General features: G+C 40.3%; 1 protein-coding gene across 3 annotated transcripts in view; it reads left to right on the forward strand.

Annotated features, from left to right (window-relative positions):
• SEL1L2 (SEL1L2 adaptor subunit of SYVN1 ubiquitin ligase) overlaps nucleotides 1-27,759 on the forward strand; it is a 121,584-nt gene that overhangs the window by 27,075 nt on the left and 66,750 nt on the right. For all 3 annotated transcript variants that reach the window (XR_014777771.1, XM_084774935.1, XM_084774936.1), the window contains exons 2-3: nucleotides 7,107-7,162; nucleotides 24,521-24,689. Coding sequence is in view for 2 of the 3 variants with exons in the window: in XM_084774935.1 (XP_084631061.1) it covers nucleotides 7,107-7,162; nucleotides 24,521-24,689 (225 nt within the window). In the remaining variant the exon portion in view is untranslated. The remainder of the gene's footprint in view (nucleotides 1-7,106; nucleotides 7,163-24,520; nucleotides 24,690-27,759) is intronic.

Genomic DNA, 27,759 nt, shown 5'->3' on the forward strand with positions numbered 1-27,759 from the left:
TCAAAAAACAGATGCGACCTTAGAATGAAGAGTAAAAAAAAAAGTATTCTAGCCAAATGGAACTAGGAAACAAACAGGTGTTGTTATTCTAATAACTGAAAAAGTGGACTTTGAATATAATTAATCAGAAAAAAACAGGCAAGATTGCTTGCTGCTGATGAAAGGAAAACCTGTTAAAAGGATATTACAATTCTAAATATAGACTCACCAAATCTTATGCACCTAATGAACTTACACTACTGTATAGAAAGATACGGATTTGTCCACTCAGTTCAATAACAGATGATTTAAAAACCTGATTCTTACCTGGTGGTGGTGGTGTCATATGCCTTTAATCCCAGCACTCAGGAGGCAGAGGAAGGCAGAGTTCAAGGCCATCCAGGTCTACAGAGCTAGTTCTATGATAGCCAGGGCTACAAGGAGAAAACCTGTCTCAAAGAAACATACCAAACAAACAAACAAAAGAAAACCAACAAACAAATGCCTGATTTTCAATGACAAATAGGTCCTGTTAATGAAAAATAAGTAAAGAGAAAATTTTGGGTTGAATTACATCATCAATCAAATGGACCTAAGAGACATCTATAAAAGGAACTTTCTCTAAAATAGTTTCTATTTTAGAATATAAACTAAGGATTAAGAAATACAAAAAAATAATTTATTGTATTACCTCTGATAATAATAGAGTCAAGCAAAAAGTAAACAGCAAAGAAAAACATCTGTAATTTCCAAATGTACAAAATCTCTATATTTTCCATATATACAGATTTATAGTGATTGAACTTCTTACACCCAATATTACCCTAATACAAAAACCAGATAAAGATACACAAAAAATACATAAATAAATCTCCCTAATGAAAATAGATAAAAAAAATTGTCAACAAAATACTACAAACAGAATCCAAGCACACGTCAAAAGGCTCATTCATCATCATCAGGTTGGCTTCATTCCGTAGATGCCAGGATGATTCGATACATGCAAATCAGTGCATATAGTATATCATTTATAATCATCTCACTAGATACTGAAAAGGCCTCTGGCAAAATCCAATACCCCTTCATGACAAAAGCCCTGAAAAGGCCTGAAAAGCCTAGGAATAGAAAGAACGTATAGTAGTATAACAAAGTTTATACATGAGAAACCTACAGCCAAAATTGGACCAAATGGGAAATAACCAATATCTTTATACCTATTTATACCTTTATACCTATTTAATAGACTCTATTAAAGTCTATTCCAAACGGATGAGAGACCTTAATGTAAGACCTAAAATTCTGAAAACATTACAGGGAAAAATGCTCAAGAGGCATAAGACTATGTTCCACCTAACCACACACCATGTCTAATCCCATTTAGCGTCCAAGATCAGGTGTGTTCAGGGTGGCGTGGCCGTAGACGGGAAGGGTTTCCTGAGAAGACTCTAGTCAGTCAAAGAAGGCCATGACAAGAGGCAACCGGGACCCATGAAGTAAAAAAACCCCAAGTGTAATCAGCCTTTGCTACCTTGTGGTTCTCCTTTCTTCCACCCCTTTTCTTTCACTCTTTCAACCCCCTAACACTAGATAAGTGAGGGAAATAAAGATAGAGGAGAAAGGAAAAAGATCCCTGAATAAAGCCAGAGGCCATCAAGGGAGCGACACTACCCTTAGACTACTTCCTGCTGATTAGGGATGTCAAGTTCCTTGGTGTAAGCTGGATCTTCTCTGTCAGGATATCTAATTTCTCCTCCTCCTTGTTTTTTTCTTTGCACACAACTAATTAACAAACTGTGACCAACAACAATCAACAAAAATTAACAACAAAACAACAATCAACCAACACCCCATCGTGGCTCTCAGGGGCCCTAGCATATATAAAGTCCCCAAAATTCTAAACATCACACAACTGCAGAAACAACTATCTGCAGTTGGCAAAACCATGCCTCTGCTAGAGTGTGACGTAAATCATAGTCAGTTGCTGCGGACAATCTGAAGCAGCCCCATATCCCACACCTGGGAGTAAAACAAAGACATAGTCTTATGATATTTCTGTGTTTTGTAAAGAAACCAAAATTATCACTACATACAGGGCAAACAAGTTGAAGACACAGCCTGCAGAATTTGAGAAAATTGTCTCCCTGAACCTCTAACAGAGAATTAGTATCCAGAATATACAAAGAGTGCAAAAATCTAAGAACAATCCAATCAATAATTGGGCTAACAAATGTCCAGACATTTCTCAACGATAAAATACAATTGGGCAGGGAATCATATGAAAGAAAATGTTCAGTATCCTTAATTATCATCCTTAGCTTCCAGAAAAAAATAAGTTAAGCTACTTTGAGATTCCACCTCAGCTCAGGCAGAATAACAACAAATGCAGGCAAAGAAGGGAAGGGTGGGGAGCTCTTGATCACAGTTTGCAGCCATTATGGAAGTCAGTGGGGGGTCTCAAAAAAGTAAAAATAGAACTGCTATGTGACCCAGCTATACGCCTTCTATGATATAAGGAAAGAACGCTATATTCTACCTTAGAGATCCTTGCACGTCCATGTTTCTTGCTGTTCTACATATATACAACCAGGAAGTGGAAGAGCTTAGATCCTCATCAGAAGATTAACGTATAATGAAAATGTGATATGTGTGTATATATATATATGCACAATGTAATTTTATTCAGCCATAAAGAAAAATGAAAATTTCAGGAAATGTATGAAAATGTAAATACTAAGTGAATTGGCCCAGGCACAGATAGACATGCTGCATATTTTTCTCATATGCAGATCCTGGCTTCTAGTTTTTATACATGTGTATTTATGTAGGAATGAATGTGTCTAGAGGCAATGAAAGCACAAAAGGGCTTACAGGGAAAGGGGCGGAGACTTTGAGGGAGGAGCGTGGGGAGGAGGAGTAATAGAACACGTATGGTATGAAGCTGAAGGGGAGAACGGTATAAGCACAAGGAGATGGGGCAGAGAAGCAGGAAGGGGGGAATCAAAGATAATTATGTGCAAACATGTCACACAGAATATAATTTTACAAACTGAGATTCCATCCCACCCAGGTCTGAATCTTAATCATTAAGGAAACAAATACACCTGGCCATGGAGGGGCACAGCTTTAATCCCAGCATGCAGGGAACAAAGGCAGCCAGACCTCTGTGAGTTCTTGGCTAGCCTGGACTACTTACTGAGGTCCAGGTCAGTCAGGGATACAGAGAGAGTGCAGTGTACTCTCTCAAGACAACAGCCACAATTAAACAAACACATCAAGGATGTGGACAAAATCAAACTATTATACATTACTGGGCAATATAAACTAGTGCATCCACTGTGTAAGTTGGTAGGGCAATTTCTTTAAAACAAACAAACAAAAACTGAAAATAATTTTCCATATGACCCAGCTATTTACCATTACTGGATATTTACTCAATGGATGCCAAGCCAGCATGTCCCAGAGTCATTTTTTACTCCAACACTATTCACAGTATTCATATCAAAGAGCCAATCTTCATGTGGTGTGTGTGTGTGTGTGTGTGTGTGTGTGTGTGTCTGTGTGTGTGTGTGTGTGTCTGTGTGTGTGTGTGTGTGTCTGTGTGTGTGTGTGTGTATGCATGTGGTGTGTGTCTGTGTGGTGTGTGTGTATGTGTGTGTATGTGTGGTGTGTATGTAGTGTGTGTGCATGTGTGGTGTGTGTGTGTGTGTGTACAATGAAGGTTTTTTTTCAGCTATAAAGAAGAGTGACTATAGTTTCCTGGGAAATGCATGTACTGAAGGTCATCATATTAAGTGAATTAATTCAGACTTAGAGAGACAAATATTATATATTTTCTTTATCCAGTGGTTCCTGGATTTAAATACACAAAATCATGTGTGTATGTATATATGACAGGAAAGGAGAAGCAATGTTGTCTAAGGGAACAACAGCAACCAAAAGGAGGGGGTCAAGGTGAGAGAAGGGAAGTCGGGAGTGTAGAAAAGGGGTACACTCAATGTATAATAGCCACTGGTATTAAAATGTTCCTATGTGACATAGTTCCATGTACGATGAATATACATAATGGGAAAAAAGCTTGGGCTGGCAAGATGGCTCAGTGAATAAAGGCTGATGGTTCGAGTCTGAACATCCTGGGACTCACAAGGTAGAAAGAGGGGGGAATTCTTAACAGTTGTCCTGTGACTCCACATGTACACTGTGGCATGCACATGTGAGCACATGCACACACACACACACACACACACACACACACAGAGAGAGTAAAAATGTATTTAAAATATGTTAAATCAACATGGTTAAAATACTACTAACTGTAGATAAAAAGAGGAAAGACAGAGAGCAAAAAAAGAAACTAAGAGGAAAAAAAAATCCCCAAATGAAAAATTCTTTAACAACATTAGATGAATGTATGAAGCTGAATGATAAATAAAAATATAAATAAAACTAATTGAGCACAGTTAAAATTCCTCCTAGATGTGTGATGGAGGTGGGAAAAGTGAAAGGAAAAGGGGGAACAGGGGGTGTTGAGGCACCTCCTTTCTGTTCCCTCAGACAACTGAAGATGGCCACTCATAGAGCAGAGGCTCGGTCAGCCTGCGGGCTCCTGCCTTTCCTTTTGGTTCTGCTCTTGCTGGGTCTGCACAAGCGTCCGATGTCCCCCTGAGCTGTCCTCACAGAAGCCATTTTCCCTCTCTACTTATCAGGGGCCTCTTCTGGGTACGCTTACCTTTGCATATTGTGGGCTGAGAAAAATTTCTCACTCTCCTGAGAGACTCCAGACTACACTGCCTGGTAGATAATGTTTTAGTAGGAGGCAAGTGGCGGAGCGGGGTGGGGGTGGGGGAGCGGGGGGAGGGTAGACGGGTGGGGGGGTGCAAGTGTTTTAAAAGTGCATTCAGTGTGGGAATTCTCCGGAGCAGGACTGGAGACAGATGATCTACTCCTTCCATTCTTTTCAAAGCCTCCTGCGTGTTAATCAACTTCCTGAGGCATCATTGCTGTAAGTTCTCAGGACCCATATCAATGCAGAACAGACAAGCGGATCTAGAACATAAACTCCTGGTTTATTTTCAGTTGAATTAATCTAATCCCAGCCACTGAGAGGAGGACCGTTTCTCTATGCACTTCCCATCCTCAGTCAGCCTTGTGCCATTGGCACCGTCCTTCAGTCCACTAACGTTCAGCCTCTTCCTATGTTAAGGAGTGCCTTTCCCGGGTCCCTGCTCTCTCTGAAGCTGTGGTCTCAGGTCTTCAGGATATCTTAGTTTTTAACAATAGTTTCTCTCTTAAGGTAGTGAGGAGCGTGGAATGGCCTTGTAGTATGATGAGTTAGTCAGAGTCTCTAGAAAGCAGAACTTACAGAATGTTTATATATAATTACATGGGATTTACTAGAGTGGCTGACAGGCTATGGTCCAGCTAGTCCAACAATGGCTGACTCCCAACAGGAGGTAGCTGTTCAGTCCATCAAAGTCTCAGCTGGCCTTCAGCATATACTAGAACTGCAAAGAAATAGGCTTTAACGCCAATGGAGAAATAGACTTGCCAGTGAGAGCAAGCAGGCAAATAGAGCAAGCTTCCTTCTTCCCTGTATCCTTTCTATAGGCTGCCCGGAGAAGGTGTGGCCCAGACTAAAGGGTGTCTTCCTCCCACCTTAAAACATCTACATTAAAGGTGTATCTTCCCACTACAAATATATTGACGACCACTGGAATAGAAGTAGTCTCCCAGTTTCAAATGATTTAATTAATTAGAGATAAATCTGCTGCAGGAGTAAAAATGGTTTTAGGATAATTCCAGATGTAATCAGGTTGAAAAATAGCCATCTCTTGTCGAGCTCTCAAAAGCTGAGATTATGAGTACCAGACTGGGCCCATCCATCACCATTCCAGGGGGTGGGGGTGGGGTGGGGAGAGCTTGAGATGCCATAGCTCCGTGATGATATAAATACAGTTAATGAAAGAGCTTTGTCTTCAATGCCATAGCACCGTTTTAGCTCTTGTAAATAACTCCCTAATCAACCATGCTCCTTTATACACACTAATTAAACTCAGTGGATCATAAAGAAAGGGGGAAGGGAGGAAGCAAGCTGAAAGAAGGAGAGGGGAGGAGGGAGGGGGAGGGGAAAGGGCAAAGGGACAGATAGAGGGGAGAGGAGGAGGGAGAAAGAAAGACAGTGGTGCATTAGCAGGGAAACTTGTTGGGAAGGAAGAAAAGATTGAGCAGTAGGACTGGGCGCTGGATGAGAAAGGGTTAAGAGATGTGTGTGAATGTGCTCATAATACTTTATATATGTGTACAAAAGTATCATAATGAAACCTACCATTATTTATAATTAATATATGCAGGTAATATTTTTTTAAAAGACCATGCTCAGCAGCCTTTAAGTGGTCGGTTGTGACAAAGCGGGATCTTTCCCTTCCACTGGCCGACCCACCAGTGCAATCCCTGCTTCATCTGGAGCTAATGCTCCTGGGAGCCTGGCTTGTCCTGAGACAAAAGGCCTGGCCTCCTTCCGGCTTCCATAGCTTCCCCATGGAAGCAGTTTCTGGGTGCTAACAGGAAGTGCAGGGCTGCAGCTGTGCTTGCCTCGCTTGTCTGAGTCATGTGTTTTATGTATTTTACCCCCATCTCTTTATGCCATGTTTGTGGATTTCCAAAGTTTTCTTTCTATTTCTCTTTGAGATAAAGTCATTTTTTTAAATTCTTTTTGACTCTCCTTCTTCACTGCCTCAAACAAAGGCAGCCTCTAGCCAGCCATCTAGCCCTCTGTGTCTGGAATTTACAAACAGCATGCTATTGGGCTTACAACAAACTGAAACAAATAAACAAACAAATGCTCAGTGTGCTTTTCACTACAGTAACCAATGCTGTTATTTGTAGACCCCTTGTAACTTAGCTCAGTTTCCCAATGCTTGATTGAAGTACACTACCTCTGTCATTAAATCTTTAAAAAGTATCATTGAAGGGATTATTTTAAGACCTTATTAGTAACTCTAACCTGTAAAATACTCTCAAGTGTTATAATGCAAGTTATAACTTTCTGAGGAAGTTTTTAGACTAGCAACTGCATTTTATGAATGTTTTCAATGTCTTCAAATTTTATAGAAATGTTTTGTGTATTGCAGATACTGAAGCAGAAAGATATAATAAACAACAAAAAGAAATGAATGTCACCACACAGGTAAACACTTTGCCAAATTGTATCTTTTTTCAATAGAAAAGTTGGATTGTTGAGATTGCTGACAGAGTTGCAGAACTTCTCAAACAGATAATCAGCTGTTGTTTCATTTTTTATTTGAACAAGTCTCAGTCTGTAGGACTCTTTCCTTCAGGGATGACTGTTCAGTGGGCTGAGCTTCCCCTGTGCTCTGGCTTGGCCTGCAGCCCTCAGCATTAAAACAGAAAGCGCGGAGTGGCTTAAGGGACACTAGGAACCCCATAGTGTCCTCTAGCATCTTAGAAGGAGAGCATCTAGTTCTTTGTTCTAGTCTCACGCCCACTACTACTGTAAATCATTGGCACTTGAAACCTTTTATGTATTTTACCATCTCATGCAGTGAGCAAAAACCAAAGTCCTTACAATGGCATCATTATTGGGCTCAGGTTTCCCACACCGCTGCTTTTTTCTCTTACACCACCTACTTATTACTGTCTCCCTAACACTATTTCAAACATCCTGGGCTCTGTACCCTTCCTCAGAAACTTCAGGCATTTGCATGTTTTATCCTTTCTCTCTTTAAAAAAAAGAAAGATTTATTTTTATCAGTGTTAGTTATGTATAGATGTGATGTCTGTGTGTATTCATGTGCATATAAGTAGCGATATCAGTGAAGGCTGGAGGCATCAGATTCCCCCAGGAGCTAGAGTTGCAGGGATTTATAGGTTCCTTGATGTGGATGCTGGGAGCCAAACTAAGGTCCTTTGCAGGAACACTAAATGCTCTTAACCACTGAGCCAGCAGCTCTCCAGACATTACTATTTTTTTCTTAATTACAATGCCTTTGTATCCACCTATCCACGTAACTGTGCCCTCACCGCACCTCTTTTGTGTAGCTGTTCAAATGCCATCTTTTCAGAGGGCAGTTCTCTGGAAGCTAAGTTGGAAATCACTACATTCTAAAGTGCCAAATCCTGTGTTTCTGTCCATTTCTTTTATTCCCTGTTTCTTCCTTTCCCTTGTTGGTTTCTTTAATTGAGATGAGGTCTTGCTATGTAGCTCTGTCTGGCCTAGAATTCTTAAGTGGATTACAGACATGCACCACTGTGCCTGGACATCACACATTTTCCTATTTCTTCGCATGATGTAAGTTTCTTGTTAGGAGTTTCCTCCGTAACATACAGTATTTGTTTGTTGCCAGTCACAAATTCCATAAAAGTGCAAATTTTTATCTCTGTGGTCACTACAGTTAGGCCCAGCCACTAGAATAGTACCTGACATATACTAACACTCAACATTTCTGTTCTGCTTTATTGATCTATAATCTTGCCATGTAGCCAAGGCTGGTCTGGAGCTTGAGAGCCTCCTACCTCAGCCTCCTGGGTGCTTGGGTTGCAGGCATGCACCACTACTTCCACAAATAAATATTTACTATATTAATGAATAAACATTTAAGGGATAAAATGTGGAGGTGTATCTATGCAAATTAAGCACGTCAGTTTACACAGCAACATTTCCTAAGCCCATCCAAATTTACTATCTCTCCCATGGCCATAACTACCATATCCCATAACTAGTAATGGGATTACTATCAGCAAAAGTAGAAGTTTCAACTAAATCCTCATTTGTTCGTGGCTGGATAGACATTAAGGGGACATCAGTTTCATCGTGGCCATAATCCTTGCCTATGGGTTCTCAGCATCTGCAACATGAATCAGTTTCTGCCTGATAGCATTACTTGAATCCCCCTTGAGAATCCTGTCACTGCTCAAGATGATAGATGCAACTCAGATCCATAAATGTCACCTCAATGCCTAATATTAGCAGGCTAGGATCCCACTCTCCATGGATAGCCCAGGCTAGGAAGAAAACAAAAAGGTACTGCAAGAGATCTCAACACACTGGAAGTACATCCTCTGCATCAGAGATAAAGGAGGGATGTGATGAGTCAGCCCATCTGTAGACGGGATCTCTCCCCAGTCTTTTGTTTACATTTTCTAAAACTTCCTTAAAACAACCTGATGGAGTGTAGACTTAAGAGGTGAAGAGATCAAAGACCAAAGACCTAGCCCCCAAAACTATTGCAGTATTTCATAGCTCCTTGACAGTGAAGTGAACCCATTGTACACCCATCGCAGAACAGGAGGCTCTGGGCTATCTGTTCATGGCAATGACCACTTACACCATCAAACACCGAAAGAAAGCTGCCCTTCCCCTGGCCTTCCCCTTCTGACTTTTCTAACACACTATGGCCCACAAAAATCAACTACTTTGCTGTAACCCTTTAATTCAGTTCCTCATGTCGTAGTGACCCTCAATCATAACATTATTTTTGTTGCTGCTTCTTAATTGTTCTTCGTAACTATCTGATATGCAGATGGTCTTACACAGCCCCTCTGAACGGGTTGTTCAACTCCCAAGGGGTTTGCGATCCACGGGTTGAGAACCACTGGGTTAAAGGCACTCTGCCCTGTGTTAATGATTCAGTGCTTTCCGTATTAAAGGATAACCAACACAGGCATGATAGCACATCTATATGATCCCAGCATGCAGTAGGCAGTGGCAGGAGCATCACCACATGTCCAAGACCAATTTAGTCTACACAGCAAGTTTCAGGCCAACCAGAGCTAAACAATGGCAATTTGTCTCCAACATACAAATAAGATAATGATAATAATAATTAACAATTGTGATCACAGAGGTAAGAACCTCTTAGGGGTTTGATCGCAGCATGAGGGGATCATTAAGGCTTGCTAAAAGAACAGTTCAAGTGATTGATTGGCTGGTCACTGTGACAGTAATCACCACCAACAGCACTGCAAAGGGGAGGAAGAGGCAGCATTGCCCTCAGTGTGGAGCAGTTCCCTTCACACCACACCTAAGCCAGGAGCTTCTTATTGTGAGATTAACATTGGGGGTTACGCTTTTTTAAAAGGCAAATTTCCAACATCGTGATTTATGATGCATTCAGAGTCTGAATTTGGAGTCATGTCCTCACAGGCACACAACATTTTAAGCTTTATAAGACCCCTTCACATGGACTAGTCACTCTGCTTTAGTATCTCTGTGTACAGTAATTGGTTATTCAAATGCTCACCCACAATCTGAAAACGAGAACAGTCTAGCCCATTAAAAATGTAGGTCTTAGTATTACAACACGGGTTGTGCTCATTCACCAGACACAAGGCCTATTATATACCCCACAGTAGCGCTAATCCAGAATTTTCAAAAGGCTCAAAATGTTGTTTTAAGTTTGCAAGACCTCTGATTGATAATGCTTCTTTGAGCTTCTGATGTATAATGCAGTATCTCTTTCAGCTTCTTCGGGTCCAGCCTTTGCACGTGATAGATACAAGGAAAGTGCACACCTTTAATGAGCTGTGCGTCCATCTGTCTAAGGCTTGGCCATGAAGTGCATTGAGTCTTCACCCTCTGGACATCTGGTCTCTTTCAAGCCATCCATCTTGTATCACCTATAACTGGAGTCAGGCCACCTCTTGCTGCGACCCTCTAGAACAGAGGTTCTCAACCTTTCTAATGCCGTGATACGTGACCTTCATGTTCTAATGACTCCCAACCATAAAATTATTTCATTGCTACTTCACAACTGTAATTTTACTACTATTATGAACTGTAATGTAAAATCTGTGCTTTCAGATGGCCTTAGGCGACCCCTGTGAAAGGCTTCATTTGATCCCCAAAGGGGGTCGCAACCCACAGGTTGAGAACCACTGCTCTAGAGCGTCATTTTCCACAATTCATTTGTTCTGGTCCTGGACAAGGTGATGCACATCTAACTTTGTATCTGCTACATCTCTGGAGCATCATTCCAAGGTGTTTCATAAATGTTCCAGCCTCACAAGGACCGTAAAGCCTTCCTCTTGCTCACCATTGACCTGAGTGCACATTCCTCCCATTTTTACTTTCTCATTGGTGCGTGTCCACAATACACTTTGCAATGCCTGTAAGGATAACTGTACTTCAGATTGCTTTTGGATTATAGCAATATATGCCTCATAAAGAATTTGTCTGAGTCACCATTCCTAAGTGAACAATTAGCTGCTGTTAACTACATTCACTCAATGTGTGCCTAACTTACAGGAGTCATTTTATTATGTAAACCAGAAACTCTATCAGTTAAGTAACAATTCTCCATATTGTCTTCCCTGTGGAGACCCCGGCAACTAACCTTGTAACTGCTGTTTCTATGGCATGAAGTACTCTAGGTATGTCACTTAAGTGGAAACATACAGTATTTTTCATTTAGTGGCTGATCAAGTTCATACGCATGTCAGTGATGCTGAGCTAATCTTCACGTGGGTGTTTACCACTTTCCCGCTGCTTTAAAGAAATGTGTTTCCAAGTCTTTTGTGCAACTTTCAATCATGTCATGTGTGAGAATTTTTGTCGTTACTTTTGTTATTTATTGTAGTAGGTTTTTTTTTTATATATTCTAGCCATTAGCTTTTTATCTGATTTGAAAATAATTTTCCCATTTCATGGGTCACTCCTTCACTCTTTCTATAGTGTCCTGGTTGCATGTATATCTTTTTTGTTTCCATTGTCCATCTTATCTCTGCTTATATCTAGTGACTATAAATTTAGGATCATATCCAAGATAGTCTTACTATCTAATGTCATGAAGCTTTTTCCTTAAGATTTCCTTTAAAAGTCTGGTAGCTGTAGATCTGTTTTTTTCTTTCTATAGAATTTTAAAAACATTTTTTACATATACACTTATATTATTACACATATATAGAGTTAACTACCTATAGCAAGAAGAACCACAAAACAATCAAGAATTATATCAATGTTACATCCATAGTGTTTTGGCTATTTGTATTTGGCAGCCTTGAAGAAACATCTTTCTTATCTTGGTGCATCTAAAATTCTGAATGTAAATCAATATCATATCTCGTCATTATCAACTTAAAACATCTATCTAGACCTAAAAACATCTTAACCCCTAAACAACTAAGCTTAATTGTAAATCTAAACAATCCGGTGTTCAACCCCATCAGAGACTTGAGAAGAAAGAAAATTAATTACCTGAGTATACAGGGAGTGCAGGTTAGCAGCTTCCAAAATGAGAAGATGACAGAGACAGTTTGCTGCCTGAACAGTCACCCAAAATTCTCTATAACATTAGAGCATCTTCTTCAACCTTCTGGCCCAATATATATGACAGACATTTATTTTTGAGGCAGGAACTATTGAGGACTTGCTTGCCCTGTCTTGGCAGAGTGTGGCCGTCGACTCTGCCCGCATCCAGGCTTGATCCAGCAGAGCTGGCTGGAGTGTGGGGTGTTCTTAATGTCTAGTAGTTTTGTGAAGAATCTTTAAGGATTTCTACACATTTGATCAGGTTTTCTGTGGACAGATAACTTAACTCCATCTTCTCCAATGTGAATGGCCTTTGTCCTGTCTAATGTCTCTGAGTGGGACTGCCAGTGCTATGCCAAACACAGGTGCTAAAATTGGATGCCTTTGCTTTGATCTTGCTCGGACAAGAAAAGCTCCCAATCTTACACAAGTAGGTATGATGTCAGATAAGAGGTGTTGACATGTGGTCATTAATATGTTGAGGTAATTCCCTCTAATCCCTCATTTGTTGAATTTTTATTATAAAAAAAACCCATTGATTTTGTCAAATACTTTCTCTGCATATAGGACATTATTGAATATTCAATGTGATGTATTACATGTGTTAATTTTCAAGGAAATTAAGCTATCCTTGCATGTCAAGAGTAACTCCCATTTCTCCACAATATCTAATCTGTTTAATACACTTCTGAACTCAATTTGCTGGTAATTCATGAATATTTTTGTAACAATTTCATCAGCTATGATGGTCAGTAGTTTTCTTTCCTTGTACTGTCCTTGTTTTTGCTTTGATAATAGGGTAATGCTAACTTTAGATATTGAGTTTGAAAGTTTTCCTTCTGTTAAATATTTTAGAAGACTCTGAAGCAAAGTTTGGGTTCTTTTTTGTACAAATTAAGAAAAAATATATGCATATACAAGATTCATATAGAAATAATATAAAATGTGAAAGGTGTAGAATGTGAAATTAGAATAGATACCTAGTATTTATCTTATATATTATAGAACATCCTAGAAAATTAGAAAATGTTTTCAAACACATTCATTATTTAGAAATACAGATATTCACATAAATGGGAATAAATAAACTGTCTTAGTTACTTTTCTATTGCTGTGACAAAACACTGTGACCAAGAAAACATAAAATAAAGCATTTATTTTGGTTTAGGTTTCATAGGTTTAGAGTCCATGATAGCAGAGCAAGGGCATGTCATCAGGAACATCTGAGAGCTCACATTTTTATTTGCAACCAGGAGGCAAGAGAGAGAACACTGGGCATGATGTGAGCCTTTTAGAACCCCAAAGCTTGCACCCAGTGAGACGCCTCCTCCAATGAAGCTGCATCTCCCAATCCTGTCCAAACAGTTTCACCATCTGAGGACCAGGTATTCAAACATATGGCATCATGAACAGCATTCTTACTCACACTGCCTCATAAAGAATATGACTAGCCTAATGGGAAGTCAGATAAAGTTTTTCTCTCAACTAAATTTCAGCATGGAGTTTACAAAAAAAGCTTTTGTTCTCCAGATTTTTTTTGAATGAGAAAACTTCAAATTATGTTGTGTGATCTGATAAAGACACAACTTCTTAAAATAGTACATTTCAAACACTGTAAGTCCCATCACTGAATGTAGACACTGTAAAACGCTTGGCAATAATAAAACATTTCTCAACGCACAATGCTCACACGTTAACTCAGAGTGAAACGTGTAACGAACCTGGAATGTTTCTGGCAGAACTTGCACTCATCACATTGCAAAACCTCAGTGCAACTTGGTTCTGAGCACAGCACAAGCCCACGTTGCACTTCATATGCCATCATGCCGCGCATTGCCAACAAACACGGCTCTGAAACACTGTGGCTCAGATTCAAACCCATTGTAAGTGATGAGTTTCCGTGCTCTTACTCGGTATACAAAACTGTGCTTTTATAGAAACCTATAATTTAATTATGAAAACAAAAATGTTGAATATTTTCCAGCCATAATTTCATAACATGTTAGTGTATTATATTTGGAGTAATCACAGTTTAGGTTGTTGATTGAGTTTAATTTGAAAAAAGAATGTGATGGATTTTGGCTTGGAAATAAAAGAGCATTCCAAAATGTATGAAATTATATAAAACATAGCCTTGCTATTTTAAACTTCATACTTAAACAAAGCAGCATTCTTGGCATTGACGATTGCCTCACACCCCACAGTAAAATGTCAGTCCTGATGACACACTGTTTTCTCTGCACTTTGTTCCTCCACCTGAGTAGTTGAACATGGCTGGCAATACATCAGAAAACCAGTCTCATTTTACTTTCAGGACCACCAGCCTCAAGTAGGCCTTCTGTGTTTGCCAGTAAACTCTTAACATCTTGCTAGTCAAACTCACTGTAGCTCTTTCTTCTCAGAGTTGCAATAGACGTGCCCTTCAGTTCTAGCAGATGATCACACAATCTAAAGGGCAATTGTGCAGCCACCTACCCACAATTCTCCCAACCTATCATCATCTACTGTATGTGTCAACACAACCCCACACACAAACTACATGAGGCTCACTAGGAGGATGTCCTAACGGCATTTGAAAGTTGTTGTTTGTTGCTGAACTCTTGACTATCCTCAACCCTGAGCCTGTTCTTCCCCCACTGGCTCCCGGGGTAGTTAACGCTCCTCTGTCTATCACACAGCTAGGGGAGGGAACTCTTAAAGTCCTGTCTTCTTCTTTATATCATATCCAGAACCCCAGTTCTGTATAATGATATATCCTATACAAATCCATTCAACTACTGCACTGCCAACCACCAAGGCCAATCACTTGGACTCTGTGGTAGCCATCATTTTTATATCCAGCCTACATTTTGTCTACTGTCATCTATTACCTCATAGTATACATTCCATAAAACTTAAAGAAAAAATTCAAACTCCATCATGTGTCCCAAAGAACATATTATAACCTAGTATTTTGAGACATTAGAAAAATATACAATAAATTAAGCAGCAAATACTTTGCCAAAAGGATGATTGTCTTTGTTAAATTTTAAGTTAGGAGCTAACAGAATTCAAGAAATGGAGGAACGAATCTCAGGACTAGAAGATGCAATTGTAGAACTCGAAGCAACCATTAAAGAAAATGCTAAATCAGGAGAATTAACACAGTAAATGGCCATCTTACCAAAAGCAATTTACAGATTCAATGCAATCCTTAACAAAATACCTACACAATTTTTTAAAGACATTGAAAGATCAATTCTCACCTTCATATGGAATAACAAAAACCCAGAATAGCAAAAAACAATCTTATACAATAAAAGATCCTCAGGAGGAATCTCCACTCCTGATCTCAAGCTGTACTATAGAACAACAGTAATTAAAACAGCGTGGTACTGGCACAGCAATAGGCTGGTTGATCAGTGGAATCAAATCAAAGACCCAGAAATGAATCCACACATGTATAGTCACTTGACTTTTGACAAAGAAGCCAAATCTATTCAATGGAAAAAGGATAGCATCTTCAACAAATGGTGCTGGTCCAACTGGATGTCTACATGTAGAAAAAATGCAATTAGACCCATATTTATCATCATGCACAAAACTCAAGTCCAAGTGGATAAAGACCTTAACATAAAACTAGAGACACTAAATCGATTAGAAGAAAATGTGGGGAAGAGCCTTGAACACATAGGCACAGGAAACAACTTCCTGAACAGAACACCAACATCCCAGGCCTTAAGGTCAACAATTAATAAATGGGACCTCATAAGGCTGAAAAGTTTCTGAAGGCAGAAGACACTGTCAGCAGAACAAGTGACAGTCTACAGACTGGGAAAAGATCTTCACCAACCCTTCATCTGACAAAGGTCTAATATCCAAAATATATAAAGAACTCAAGAAATTAAACACCACAAAACCAAATAACCCAATTGAGAAATGGGGCTCAGAATTAAACAAAGAATTCTTAACAGAGGAATATCGAATGGCTGAAAACACTTAAAGAATTGCTCAATGTCTTTAGTCATCAGAGAAATGCAAATCAAAACAACTCTGAGATTCCATCTTACACCCATCAGAATAGCTAAGATCAAAAATTCAAGCAACACCATATGCTGGTGAGGATGTGGAGAGAGCGGAACACTCCTTCATTGCTGGTGGGAATGCAAACTTGTACAACCACTTTGGGAATCTATCTGGTGCTATCTCAGAAAACTGGGAATAGAGCTTCCTCAAGACCCAGCTATTCTACTCCTTGAAATATACCCAGAAGACACTCCAGCACACAACAAGGACATATGCTCAACCATGTTCATAGCAGCCTTATTCATAATAGCCAGAACATGGAAACAGCCTAAGTGTCCCTCAGTAGAAGAATGGATAAAGAAACTGTGGTACATTTACACTATGGAATACTACTCAGCTATTAAAAACAAGGAATTCCCAAAATTTGTTGACAAATGGATTGAACTAGAAATGATCATAATGAGTGAGCTAACCCAGAAGCAGAAAGAGTCAAATGGTATATACTCACTTACATGTGGACACTAGCCCGAGGGGCATGGCCCATGAAAATCTTCACTTATCAGGAAAGTGGGATAGAGGTGAGGACATCCTATTGGGACTCTAAGTGAAAAAAGTATGGAAGAATGGGGAAATAGAAGGATCCAGAGGGTCCTAGAAACGTACAAGAAGAACATTATGATGGGCAGATCTGGGCCCAGAGGTTCTGCTCAAACTATGGCACCAGCCGAGGACAATACATGCAGTAAACATTGAACCCCTACCAAAATCTACCCAATGGTCAGGACATTCTTCACAGTTGAGTAGAGACTGGGGTCTGACTTTCACATGAACTCATGTGTCCCATATTTGACCATGTCCCCTTGATGGGGAGGCCTGGTGGCACTCAGAGGAAGGATAGCAGGCTACCAAGAAGAGACTTGATACCCTATGAGCATATACAGGGGGAGGAAGTCCCCCTCAGTCACAGTCATAGAAGAGGGGAGTAAGGGGAAAATGAGAGGAAGGGAGCAATGGGAGGATACAAGGGATGGGATAACAATTGAGATGTAATATGAATGAATTAATAAAAATTTATATTTTAAGTTAGGGTACAGAGCATAATTGTCACACATATGTTTCATTATAGTTTTTTTCTAACACATTCCCATTGACTATGTCTATCTCTCGTAGATCCTCCTTGCTGGTCCCTTTCATTATTCCACCAAATATTGCCTAGTTCTACCTTCATGCCATTATTATTATATTACATTCTCACTGACTCTTAAGATCTCTTCCTTCAGTATCCTGGTCTCCTTTCTAGTTTTCATGATACACACGTGCACACACACATACACACACACACACACACTCACACTCACACACACACACACACACTTACAGCACTTTTACGTGTCACATTGTACAACCTTATACATTATAGAGCACCCTGGAAGAAACTAAAAAAGGGTGTGGCTTTCAAACACATTAATGTTATCCAGCAATATATGAATAGTCACATAAAGGGGGATAAATAAAAAGTACAAATAACATATAGGAAGTTAGATAAGTTCTTCCTGCCTTTATTTCCCCCAATCTCTTCTTCTATCTTACAGATTCTTAGATTTAGTCGCTTGATCATATCCCAGACTTCTTGGATGCTATGGTTATGCTCTTTTTTGTTTGGTTGGTTTTTTTAATGCTTTTCTTTTTTATGTATACATTTATATTATTACACATATGTACAATTACCTACATACAGCAAGAAGAACCACACAAAAATCAGGAAATATACAAATGCTACAACCTTGAAGAAAGCATCTTTCCTATCTTGGTGAGTCTAAAACTTTGAATAAAAATAATTATATATCTTATCTCATCTCTATTAATCTAAAAATATCTATCTAGACCTAGAAACATCTTAACCCCTAAACAACTAAGCTTAATTGTAAAACTAAGCTATCTGGTCTTCAACCCCATCAGAGATTTGTGAAGGAATAAAATTAATTACCTAGGTAAATAGGAAATGCAGGTTAGCAGCTCCCAAAATGAAAAAAAAAATTACAGAGACAGTTCACTGTCTGAACAGTCACCCAAAACTCTCTATAACATTGGAGCATCATCTTCAGCCTTCTGGCCCAATATATCTGACAGACATATTTGGGCGCAGGAACTATTGAGGACTTGCTTACCCTGTCTTGGCAGAGTTTGGCCATCGACTCTGCCTGCATCCAAGCTTGCCCATTTTTAGGCAGAATTCTGTCTGTGGCAGAAATGAGGACATTTTGCCCAGTGACTGGTTTGCCACATTTGAAGCCATCTCCATAAGGAGGTCCTTTGATGCTCATCTTCTTTGAGTTAAGCTGGGTGTTGCCAGGAGCTAACCTGTCTCATTGTCAATTTTTTTTAATTTTTAAAATTTATTTAATAATTTATTCAGATTATATCTCAATTGTTATCCCCTCAATTGTATCTTCTCATTCCCCCCTCCCTCTCTTTTTCACCTTATTCCCCTCCCCTGCACCTGTGACAGAAGGGAGCGTCTTCTCCCACCATATGATCACAGCCCATCAGGTCTCATGCGGGTAGCCTGCTTACCCTTCCTCTGAGTGCCACCACCAGGCCTCCCCACCAAGGGGAAGTGATCAAACAGGGGGCACCAGAGTTCATGTCAGAGTCAGTCCCCACTCTACAACACAACTGTGGAGAATACACTGTCCATTGCTAGATCTGGATAGGGGTTCCAGGTTTACTACACTCATTGTCCTTGGTTACAGTAGTTTGTGCAGGGCCCCCTGGGTCCACATCCACCAGTCTTAATGCTCTTCTTGTAGTGTTCCTGGACCCTCTGGGTCCTTCTGTCTCCCCATTCTTCCATACCTCTCTCATCTGGAGTCCCAATAGGAAGTCCCAGCATCTGTCCCAACCCCCTGCTGAGTGAACACTCTCAGAGGAGATCCATGTTGGCTCCATGTCCAATTGTGAGTCTATACCATGTGTATCTTTCTGGGTCTGGGTTAACTCACTCAGGATGATTGTTTCTAGTTCCATCCATTTACCTGCAAATTTCAAGATTTCCTTGTTTTTAATAGCTGAGTAGTATTCCATAGTATAAATTTACCGCAGTTTCTTTATCCATTCTTCAACTGAGGGACATTCTAGGTTGTTTCCAGATCCTGACTATTATGAATAAGGCTACTATGAACATGGCTGAGTATTTGTCCTTGTTGTGTGGTGAAGCATCTTTTGAGTATATTCGAAGGAATGGAATAACTGGGTCTTGAGGAAGCCCTATTCCCAATTTTCTGAGAAAGTTCTAGATTGATTTCCAAAGTGATTGTACAAGTTTGCATTCCCACCAGCAATGAATGAGTGTTCCTCTTTCTCCACATCCTTGCCAGTATGTGGTGTCACTTGAGTTTTTGATCTTAGCCATTCTGATGGGTGTAAGATGGAATCTCAGAGCTGTTTTGATTTGTATTTCTCTAATGACTAAGGATGTTGAGCATTTCTTTGAATGTTTCTCAGCCATTAGATATTCCCCTGTTGAGAATTCCCTATCTAGCTCTGAACCCCATTTCTTAATTGGGTTATTTGGTTTGGTGGTTTTAATTTCTTGAGTTCTTTATATATTTTGAATTTTAGCCTTTTGTCAGATGTATAGTTGATGAAGATCTTTCCCAGTCTGTAGACTGTTACTTTGTTCTGTTGACAGTTGTCTTCTGCCTTTCAGAAGCTTCTCAGCCTCATGAGGTCCCATTTATTAATTTTTGACCTTAGATCCTGGGCTGTTGGTGTTCTGTTCAGGAAGTTATCTCCTGTGCCAATGAGTTCAAGGCTCTTCCCCACTTTTTCTCCTAACTGATTTAGTGCCTCTGGTTTTATGTTGATGTCTTTAACCCACTTGGCATTTGATTCTTCACTGGCAGTGCTTTCTTTATTCACCTGCTCCCTGCACCTCCATTTCTAGGCATTCTATGATAGGTTGCATAACTATGTGTGTGTGCTTGGATTACTCTTTCATTTTATTTTTTAAGGTTTAATTGTTATTTATACAGCATTCTCCCTGCATGTGAGCCAGCAGGCCAGAAGAAGGCACCAGATCTCATTATACATGTTTGCTGGTACTTGAACTCAGGACCTTTGGAAGAACAGGCAGCGCTCTTAACCTCTGAGCCATCTCTCTAGCCCCCTTTAATACACTTGGACTCTTCTCCTGGGCCACAAAGAGGCAGCTTCCTGTCTGCAGTGGTTCCCAGAAGTCTAAGAGGGAGAGATGTAGTGGGGAGAGGCTTTTTTTTTCAGCAGTACTTACTGCATCCAGCGTATTTGCCTTGCTAAAATAAAAATAAAATATATCCTGAGATCATTTTCTAGTCCTAATTGAAAATAGTCTAGAAAAAGGAAGAACTCTAAGATGATTAGCAAAATCCCCTTTGCCTCAATTTAAGCAACTCAGATTAAATCTTACTTTAAGAGAGGGAAGCAGCTAAAATAGATTATGATGTTCAAAATTACCCATCTCCTCTTTTTGTCAGACACATGCTGTATACATTTATTTAAGACTTAGCGAACCAGGGATCTGATATGGTTTCGATTCTTGATTGAAAGCCCTAACAGAAACAGCATCTGCTCTCTGTGATTTTGGCTGTGTGTGCTTGCTTCCTCACTGTTTGATGAGCGACACTTGTTCCCATGTTACCTCAGTCACACGCTTTGCTTTCACTTTCATTGCCTTTCAACCTTCTTCCACCGCCACCCAGCATAGGGTCTCTGAACATGTAGTAGGCAATAGACTCCTATGGAAGATGCATTACAACACAGAGGGCTAACGCGACTTTCTGCCTCCTTAGCTCTAAGGTGGAGCCAAGAATCAGTACTCCTTACAAACTCCTATGATGCCAGGGTAGCTGTTCTGGGGCCACGTACCAAGATAACTCTTCCTAACCCCTTACATTTTTATTGAATAGAAACTGGCTAAAAGCACTATGGATTACCTTCAGGTCTGACCTGTTAAGGGGGTGGGAGAGAGAGAGAGAGGGAGGGAGAGAGGGAGGGAGGGAGGGAGGGAGGGAGAGAGAGAGAGGAGAGAGGAGAGAGCAAACCAAATGCAGCAAACAATAGCCCTTTGTGCGTCTGAGTTGCTCTGCTCTGTCCCTTTCTGTCTGCTGGATACTGGAGCTTAGGGAAACCCTGAAGACCACAGAAGCTGACAGAGCACCTGTGTGCCTGGGTCCCTGAATTATAGCATGCAGTAGAATTGCCATTGACCTAAACATGGCCCTGTTGGTTTTAAGATGTTAAATATTGTGGTTTATGTCCAATATTTGGGATATACTGAAAAAAATAAAAAGCCCTCAAACCCTCAAGTCTAACTTATGTGAATTTCAAATTTAACTGGGTACTGTATCTCTATTTGCTAAATCTATCTTTCCTACAGTAAAGCAAAAGAACAAAACAAACAAACAAACAAAACCCTCACATTTAGAGTCCTTACATGCCCTCAGATATTGTGCATAGATAACAGCACTACTGATAACATCCCAAAGGTGAGAACAACTCAGACTCTATCATTGGATGAATGGGAAAATACAATGTGGCTTTGTGCTGACTGCCAACTTACAGGATCCACACTCACCCAGTAGACAAGCCTCAGGGCACATCTGAGAGGGGTGTGCTTAGCCTCTCAGTACGTCTCACAGGCATTTCTAAATGAGATTAAATAGGGAGTGGTGGTTCAGATCGGGATGGTGGGGTTACAATGAGACTATCCCCCATGGGCTGTGACACGCTCCAGCCACTGTACCTGCTGCTTGCTGCCAAGCTGGCCCACTGTGACAGATGCTCATCCCTTGGGAACAGTTAGCCCAGATAAAGCCTTCCTTCTCATGGTTGCCTTAGTCATGGGGTTTTATCACAGCAGTAGACACATAGCTACTAAACAGGGCCAGCACCGTCCTATACGCTGGATCCTCAGGCTGTACAAAAAAAAAGAAAAAAGGAACAGAGCACAAGCATTCATCTCCCTCTGCTCCCTGACTGGGACTCCTGCCACCGTGACTTTCCTGACATGACCAACTACACCCTGACACTAAAAGCCAAAATGAACTGTCCCTTCCTTTCTTACTTAGGTCAGGATATTTTATCACAGAAGTAGAAACTTTTAATATAGCCGTATGTGATTTGTTATTTGGCCATAAAGAGAAATGAAATGCTGATGTAAGCTACAATGAAGATTAGCTTTAAAAAGAGTCATCCTGCAAGGAAACAGCTAGTCGCATAACAAAGAAAAAATCACACTATGATAATGTGCACATGAAGAGTCAAAATACGCAAGCTACAGGGACAGAACATAGATTAATAGTAAAGGTGAACAATAGGGAAGATTTGAAAATAAGATGGTGACAGCTAAAGAATTTGCGGTTTCCTCTTGAGGTGATAAAATGTTCTAAAACTGCTGCAAGTGTTTTGTGAATACATTTTAAAGATGACTCGGATACATTATGTGGTTAAGTTATGTTAAGTTAATTGTATGTCAATAAAGCTGAGGGTGTTGTTTGTGTCTGGGGACAAGGTCTCACATAGCCTACCCTTGCCTCAAACTCACTCTGTAGTAGGTGATGATCTTGAACTTTGTATTATCCTGCTGGGATTATAGGTCCACAACATAATGCCCCATTTAGTGTGGAGCTGGGCATCACACCTAGGGCTTTGAGCAAGCTAGGTAAGCACTCTACCAACTGAGCTAATCCTCAGTCCAACCAAGCTGTCTTTAAAAAAAAAAGCTTTTGTGCCTAGACCTGCTGCCTCCGAGCAACAGTAAGATACCCAAGATGAAGAATAGTTCGTTTTCTGTATTAAATCTCCCTGAGTGATTTCTGTGGTCTGTGCTGTTAGAGGCTCTGTTGATGTCTGTGGTCCATGTTGCCACTGGAGGCCTCATAGATGTCAGTGGTCTGTGCTGCCACTGAAAGCGATGTAGATGTCCGCGATCCACGCTGCCACAGGGGACCAAGTTGATGTCCGTGATCTGAGCTGCTGCCGGCTACTATAAGCAAGGAATCTTCGTTTGCAGTGGTATGGGTGACGGCAGAGTCATAATTGAGAATGAGACACACTTATGTGACAATCTCCCTGCCGCCTCCCCCGGCCCCTCCCACCACCACAAAAAGACAGACAGATGGAAAGGAAAACAGTCCAGCCAGGAGACTTTTGAAGAGAGCCCTCAGAAACTGTGATAAAGATGCTGAACTGTAGCTCTTCATAGTTGATGACTCCTGGCAGGGATGGGGCCAGGCGGGCTAGGGGGACCAACAGGAATAAGTAAGTTTTCTTTAAGGGGCCGCCACTGGGAATTTGATCATGCTCCAATGAGTATATGGACAATAAAAACTGGACTTAGTGCAGCTTTTTTGTGTTTGTTGTTTTGGGAGGGAGGTCCAGGGTAGGAGGGTGGCCCTGGGGGGAATGGGAAGCAAGTGTGATTGGGGTGCATTGTATAAAATCTATAAAAAAATATTTTTTAAAAATTACATTGGGGTTGGGGAACCTTTCGCATGGAGACTTGCCCCTGCTTGCCCTGGGGTAAAGCGTCTCAGAAAACAGTTTAAAACTTCAGCAACAGAGGAGGTAAAAATCAAACAAAAATTTGACCCTTTGTAGCAAGGTACTAACTGATAAAAGACGTTTATAACTTTCTCAGGTAATTTATCCAGAAAAAGTAAATAAATTTTCTTCATAAGCCTTTTAAATTCTTTTTTAGAATCTTTTTTTTTTTAAGAATCTTTATTATACAACTCAAAACAAACCTCACGTACACACACTCAAAAACTTACAACCTTAATTCAAATAGGTTAATTAGATAATTTCTAGAAAATATGCCAGGGAAAGATTTTTTTTTTAATTTTTAAAGGTTGTGACAGTTCATTACATATTTGGTGTAACGTGTGAGGCAGAATCATCGCCACTTATTTCAGCTCACATAATTGATATCGCCATGACAACGTAGCATGGAAGAGTAAATTGGTTAAATTCTTCCTCTACTTTCTGGCATTTAGCTTTCAGCGTTTGGCTCCATGGCTCAGATAATAATGTAGCAGATTTGAAAGGGCTTCTTTCATACAATGTGGGTTCTCTAAGCTCAGTAAGCCCTATGTCATTTTGATGTTAAGATGCCAGAATTAAGGTAATTGCACTAAACATGTATTTGGTTGAGAAATGGGAAAATTTTCGACTTTCTTGTTTCATTTTTAAAAAGCCACACATGAATGAAACGAACCCAAATCCTTTTCTTTGTAGGTATCAGTGAGCAAAGTCAAGCAGTTTTTATCGCATCTACTGGAACAAGGAAAATCAAGTAAAATAACCAATAAAAGAGAAAATCCCTTAGGAAAAAAGAAGCATCAACCTAAGTTAAAAATAAAAGAAATTCAAAATCAGGATCTCCTGAAGAGAAACCAAGACTATTGTAAGTAGAGCGCTCTCCCTCGTGTCACTCTGAAACGTCTGACTAAGCCGAGGTCACATTTTAGGGCTGCCTGAGACAACACAGGGTATGCTTATAAATATTTATATACACAACAGTGTTCTGTTCTGTCAGCTTCTGCTTTGGGGCTTTAACTCAGAATTTGGAATAATGATAACAGGCAATATTGATAAGTATGTCTCATGGAAGAAAATCTCCAAAATTATAGAGTCCTTATCAGTTACTCTGCTAACAGAAACCTCTTCTGCTAAAGAAACCAAAATGATCATAATGTCCCTTTTGTTCTATGCTGGTAACCTAAGTCTCCCTAACAAAAGCTCACATGCTTCATAGTTAGACTCTTTAACATAAAAGAAGATTCTAGAAAATGTGATCTCCATAGAGTCTGTGTGCAGAATTTATGTGGTGTTCAATCGTTTTTATTTTTTATTCTTTAATAATGTCATATATATGTCTACGGGATCCGGGTCCTATTTACCCCAGAGTCCCCTCTATTGTCCCTATCCCACTCCCTCTGGAACCAGATTCTTCCCAAAATGTGCCCCCTACCCAACTTCATGTTGACACTCAAGCATAAAGTTTAAAGATTATTTCCAACATTTTATCGAAGCCCAGCGCATACTTTCACATAATAGATGTGCATGACTTTCTATTCTGTTAACATGTTTTTATTTCTTTAAATAGATGCTTGGGAGCTAATATTGAGGAGGGAGAATATCATTTTTTGGTGATACTATAAAAATGGATACATATTCAAATTTTTTAAAAATATGCCATGCTCATTGTAATATTTACCTGTTGGTTTTTTAATGGAGAATTATAGTCCACCTTTCACTTGCCGTGCATTGGCCTTCCTAATATAAACCATGCTCATCCCACTGCACGTGAGCTCTGCCAACAACACATGGAGTCGCTGTGTTAGTCAAGCTCGCTACAGGAACAGAGGCAATACGATGAATATATATTAAAAAATATATTTATTAGGTTGGCTCACACCTATTGTCTGGGGATGCAGCAATGGCTGTCTTTGCCCTGACAGGCTGGGAACTTGTGACTCCTCAACAGTGCAGCTGAATGCCCCAGTAGGATCAATGGCTCTGAAGGCCTGGAGGAGTTCTAGAGAAACTTTGCTCTTCAGTCTACATTGAAAGGTCATGCTTGGTAGTTTTAGGTCAACTTGACACAAGTTAAAGTCATCTGAGTGGAGGGAAACTTAAGAAAATTCTTCCATTAAGATTGATCTGTAGGCAAGCCTGCAGGGCTTCTTACTGATTACTGATTGGTGGGGGAGTTCCTAACCTATTGCAGATGGTGCCATCCCTGGGCTGGAGGTCCAGGATTCTTCTTTTTTTTTTTTTTAATTAAACATTTTTTTATTTTTTACATATACATTTATATTATTACACATATGTACAATAAACTACCTATAGCAAGAAGAACCCAGGTAGCTTGGTTTTAAAATGAAGCTTAGTTGTTTAGGGGTTAAGATGTTTTTAGGTCTAAATAGATGTTTTCAGTTGATAATGACAAGATGTGATGGAGATTGATTTACATTGAGAATTTTAGATGCACCAAGACAGGGAAGATGTTTTCTTCAAGGCTGTCAAATATGAATAGCCAAAACACTAAGAATGTGACATTTATATAATTCCTGGTTGTGCCATGCTCCTGGATTCTATAAGGAAGGAGGCTTGCTCTCGAGGCGCGGGTAGCACTGCAGTAAGCAGCATTCCTCCATGGCCTTTGTACCCTGCTTTGAGGTTCCTGCTGTGTGTGAGTGTGAGTTCCTGTCCTGGCTTCCTCTGATAATGAATTGTGCTATGGAAGCACAGGCCAAATGAACCCCTTTTCTCTCCAAGCTGCTTTGGTCATGGTGTTTCATTACAGCGATAGTCACCCTAACTAGAACAAAGGCTGAAGAAGCTGGGTTCGGATGCTGATGAAGGATCATAGAAGGTAGAGGCAACAGTGTGGATGAACTCACAAACAAGGAAACTGAACTTGCCAGGCAGAAGCTAAAAGCAGACAAACAAAAACAAAGGTTTTCCCCCTGAAGTCTTAGTCTCTATCGTGCCAAGTTGTAGTCATTATAATACATGTTGGGGGGATGGTATAATGTATTTTGATGCTATTTACTGCTTGCTATCTCTGCGACCCCACCCTTTGATTAATAAAAAGCCATCCCACCTGGGCAGGGCAGAGGAGATAGGTGGGGCAGAGAGAGAGAGAGAGAGAGAGAGAGAGACAGACAGACAGACAGACAGACAGACAGACAGACAGACAGACAGAGACAGAGACAGAGAGGAGAGAAATCCTGAAAAGAAGAAGGAAAAAAAAAAAGACCTAAAGGGAAGAGAGGAAGGCTGCCATGGGTTAGATGGAGGAGAAGCCCATGGCCGGCATGGATGGAGAATCCGGCCCAGATGAAGAACATTAGCAAGTATTTGGGATTATGGATGGGAGGTAGCTTGATAGAAGTTATTAGAAGCAGATAGCATGGGATGCCCCACTATGGGAAGTAGTTAAGAGGATTAATGTCTGCCCTGCCCCAGGTTACTTAAGGCTATTTTAAAATATAGCTAGTGTCTGTGTCTTGATTGATTGCTAGTTGGACATACTAATAATACTGGTAATTTAAAAACAATAATGATATATATCCATATATAATTTATAATTATTATAAATTACATCCCAGATGCAGTTGCCTTACCTCCCTTCCCCCAAGTCTCTGTCCCCCACTTTCTCTCTCCCCCAGACCCAACCCTCACCTGCCCTTAGACAAGAGCAAGCATCCCAGGGCATCAGCCAAACACAGCATAACAAGCGACATAAGACCAGGCACACACCATCACATGAAGACTGGACAAGGCCACCCTGAGGAGGAATAGTGTCCTAAAAGCAGGTAAAAGAGTGAGACAGATCCTGCTTCTACTTTTAGGAATCCCACAAGAACATGAAGTTACTCAGCCATAACTTATATGCAGAGGACCTAGGTCAGACCCCTATAGGCTCCCTAATCTCTGCAAGTCCCACAAGCCAAAGTCTGTGAGCC

Source organism: Acomys minous (genome assembly GCF_964271855.1).
Source record: "Acomys minous genome assembly, chromosome: 3".
Taxonomy (NCBI): Eukaryota; Metazoa; Chordata; class Mammalia; order Rodentia; family Muridae; genus Acomys; species Acomys minous.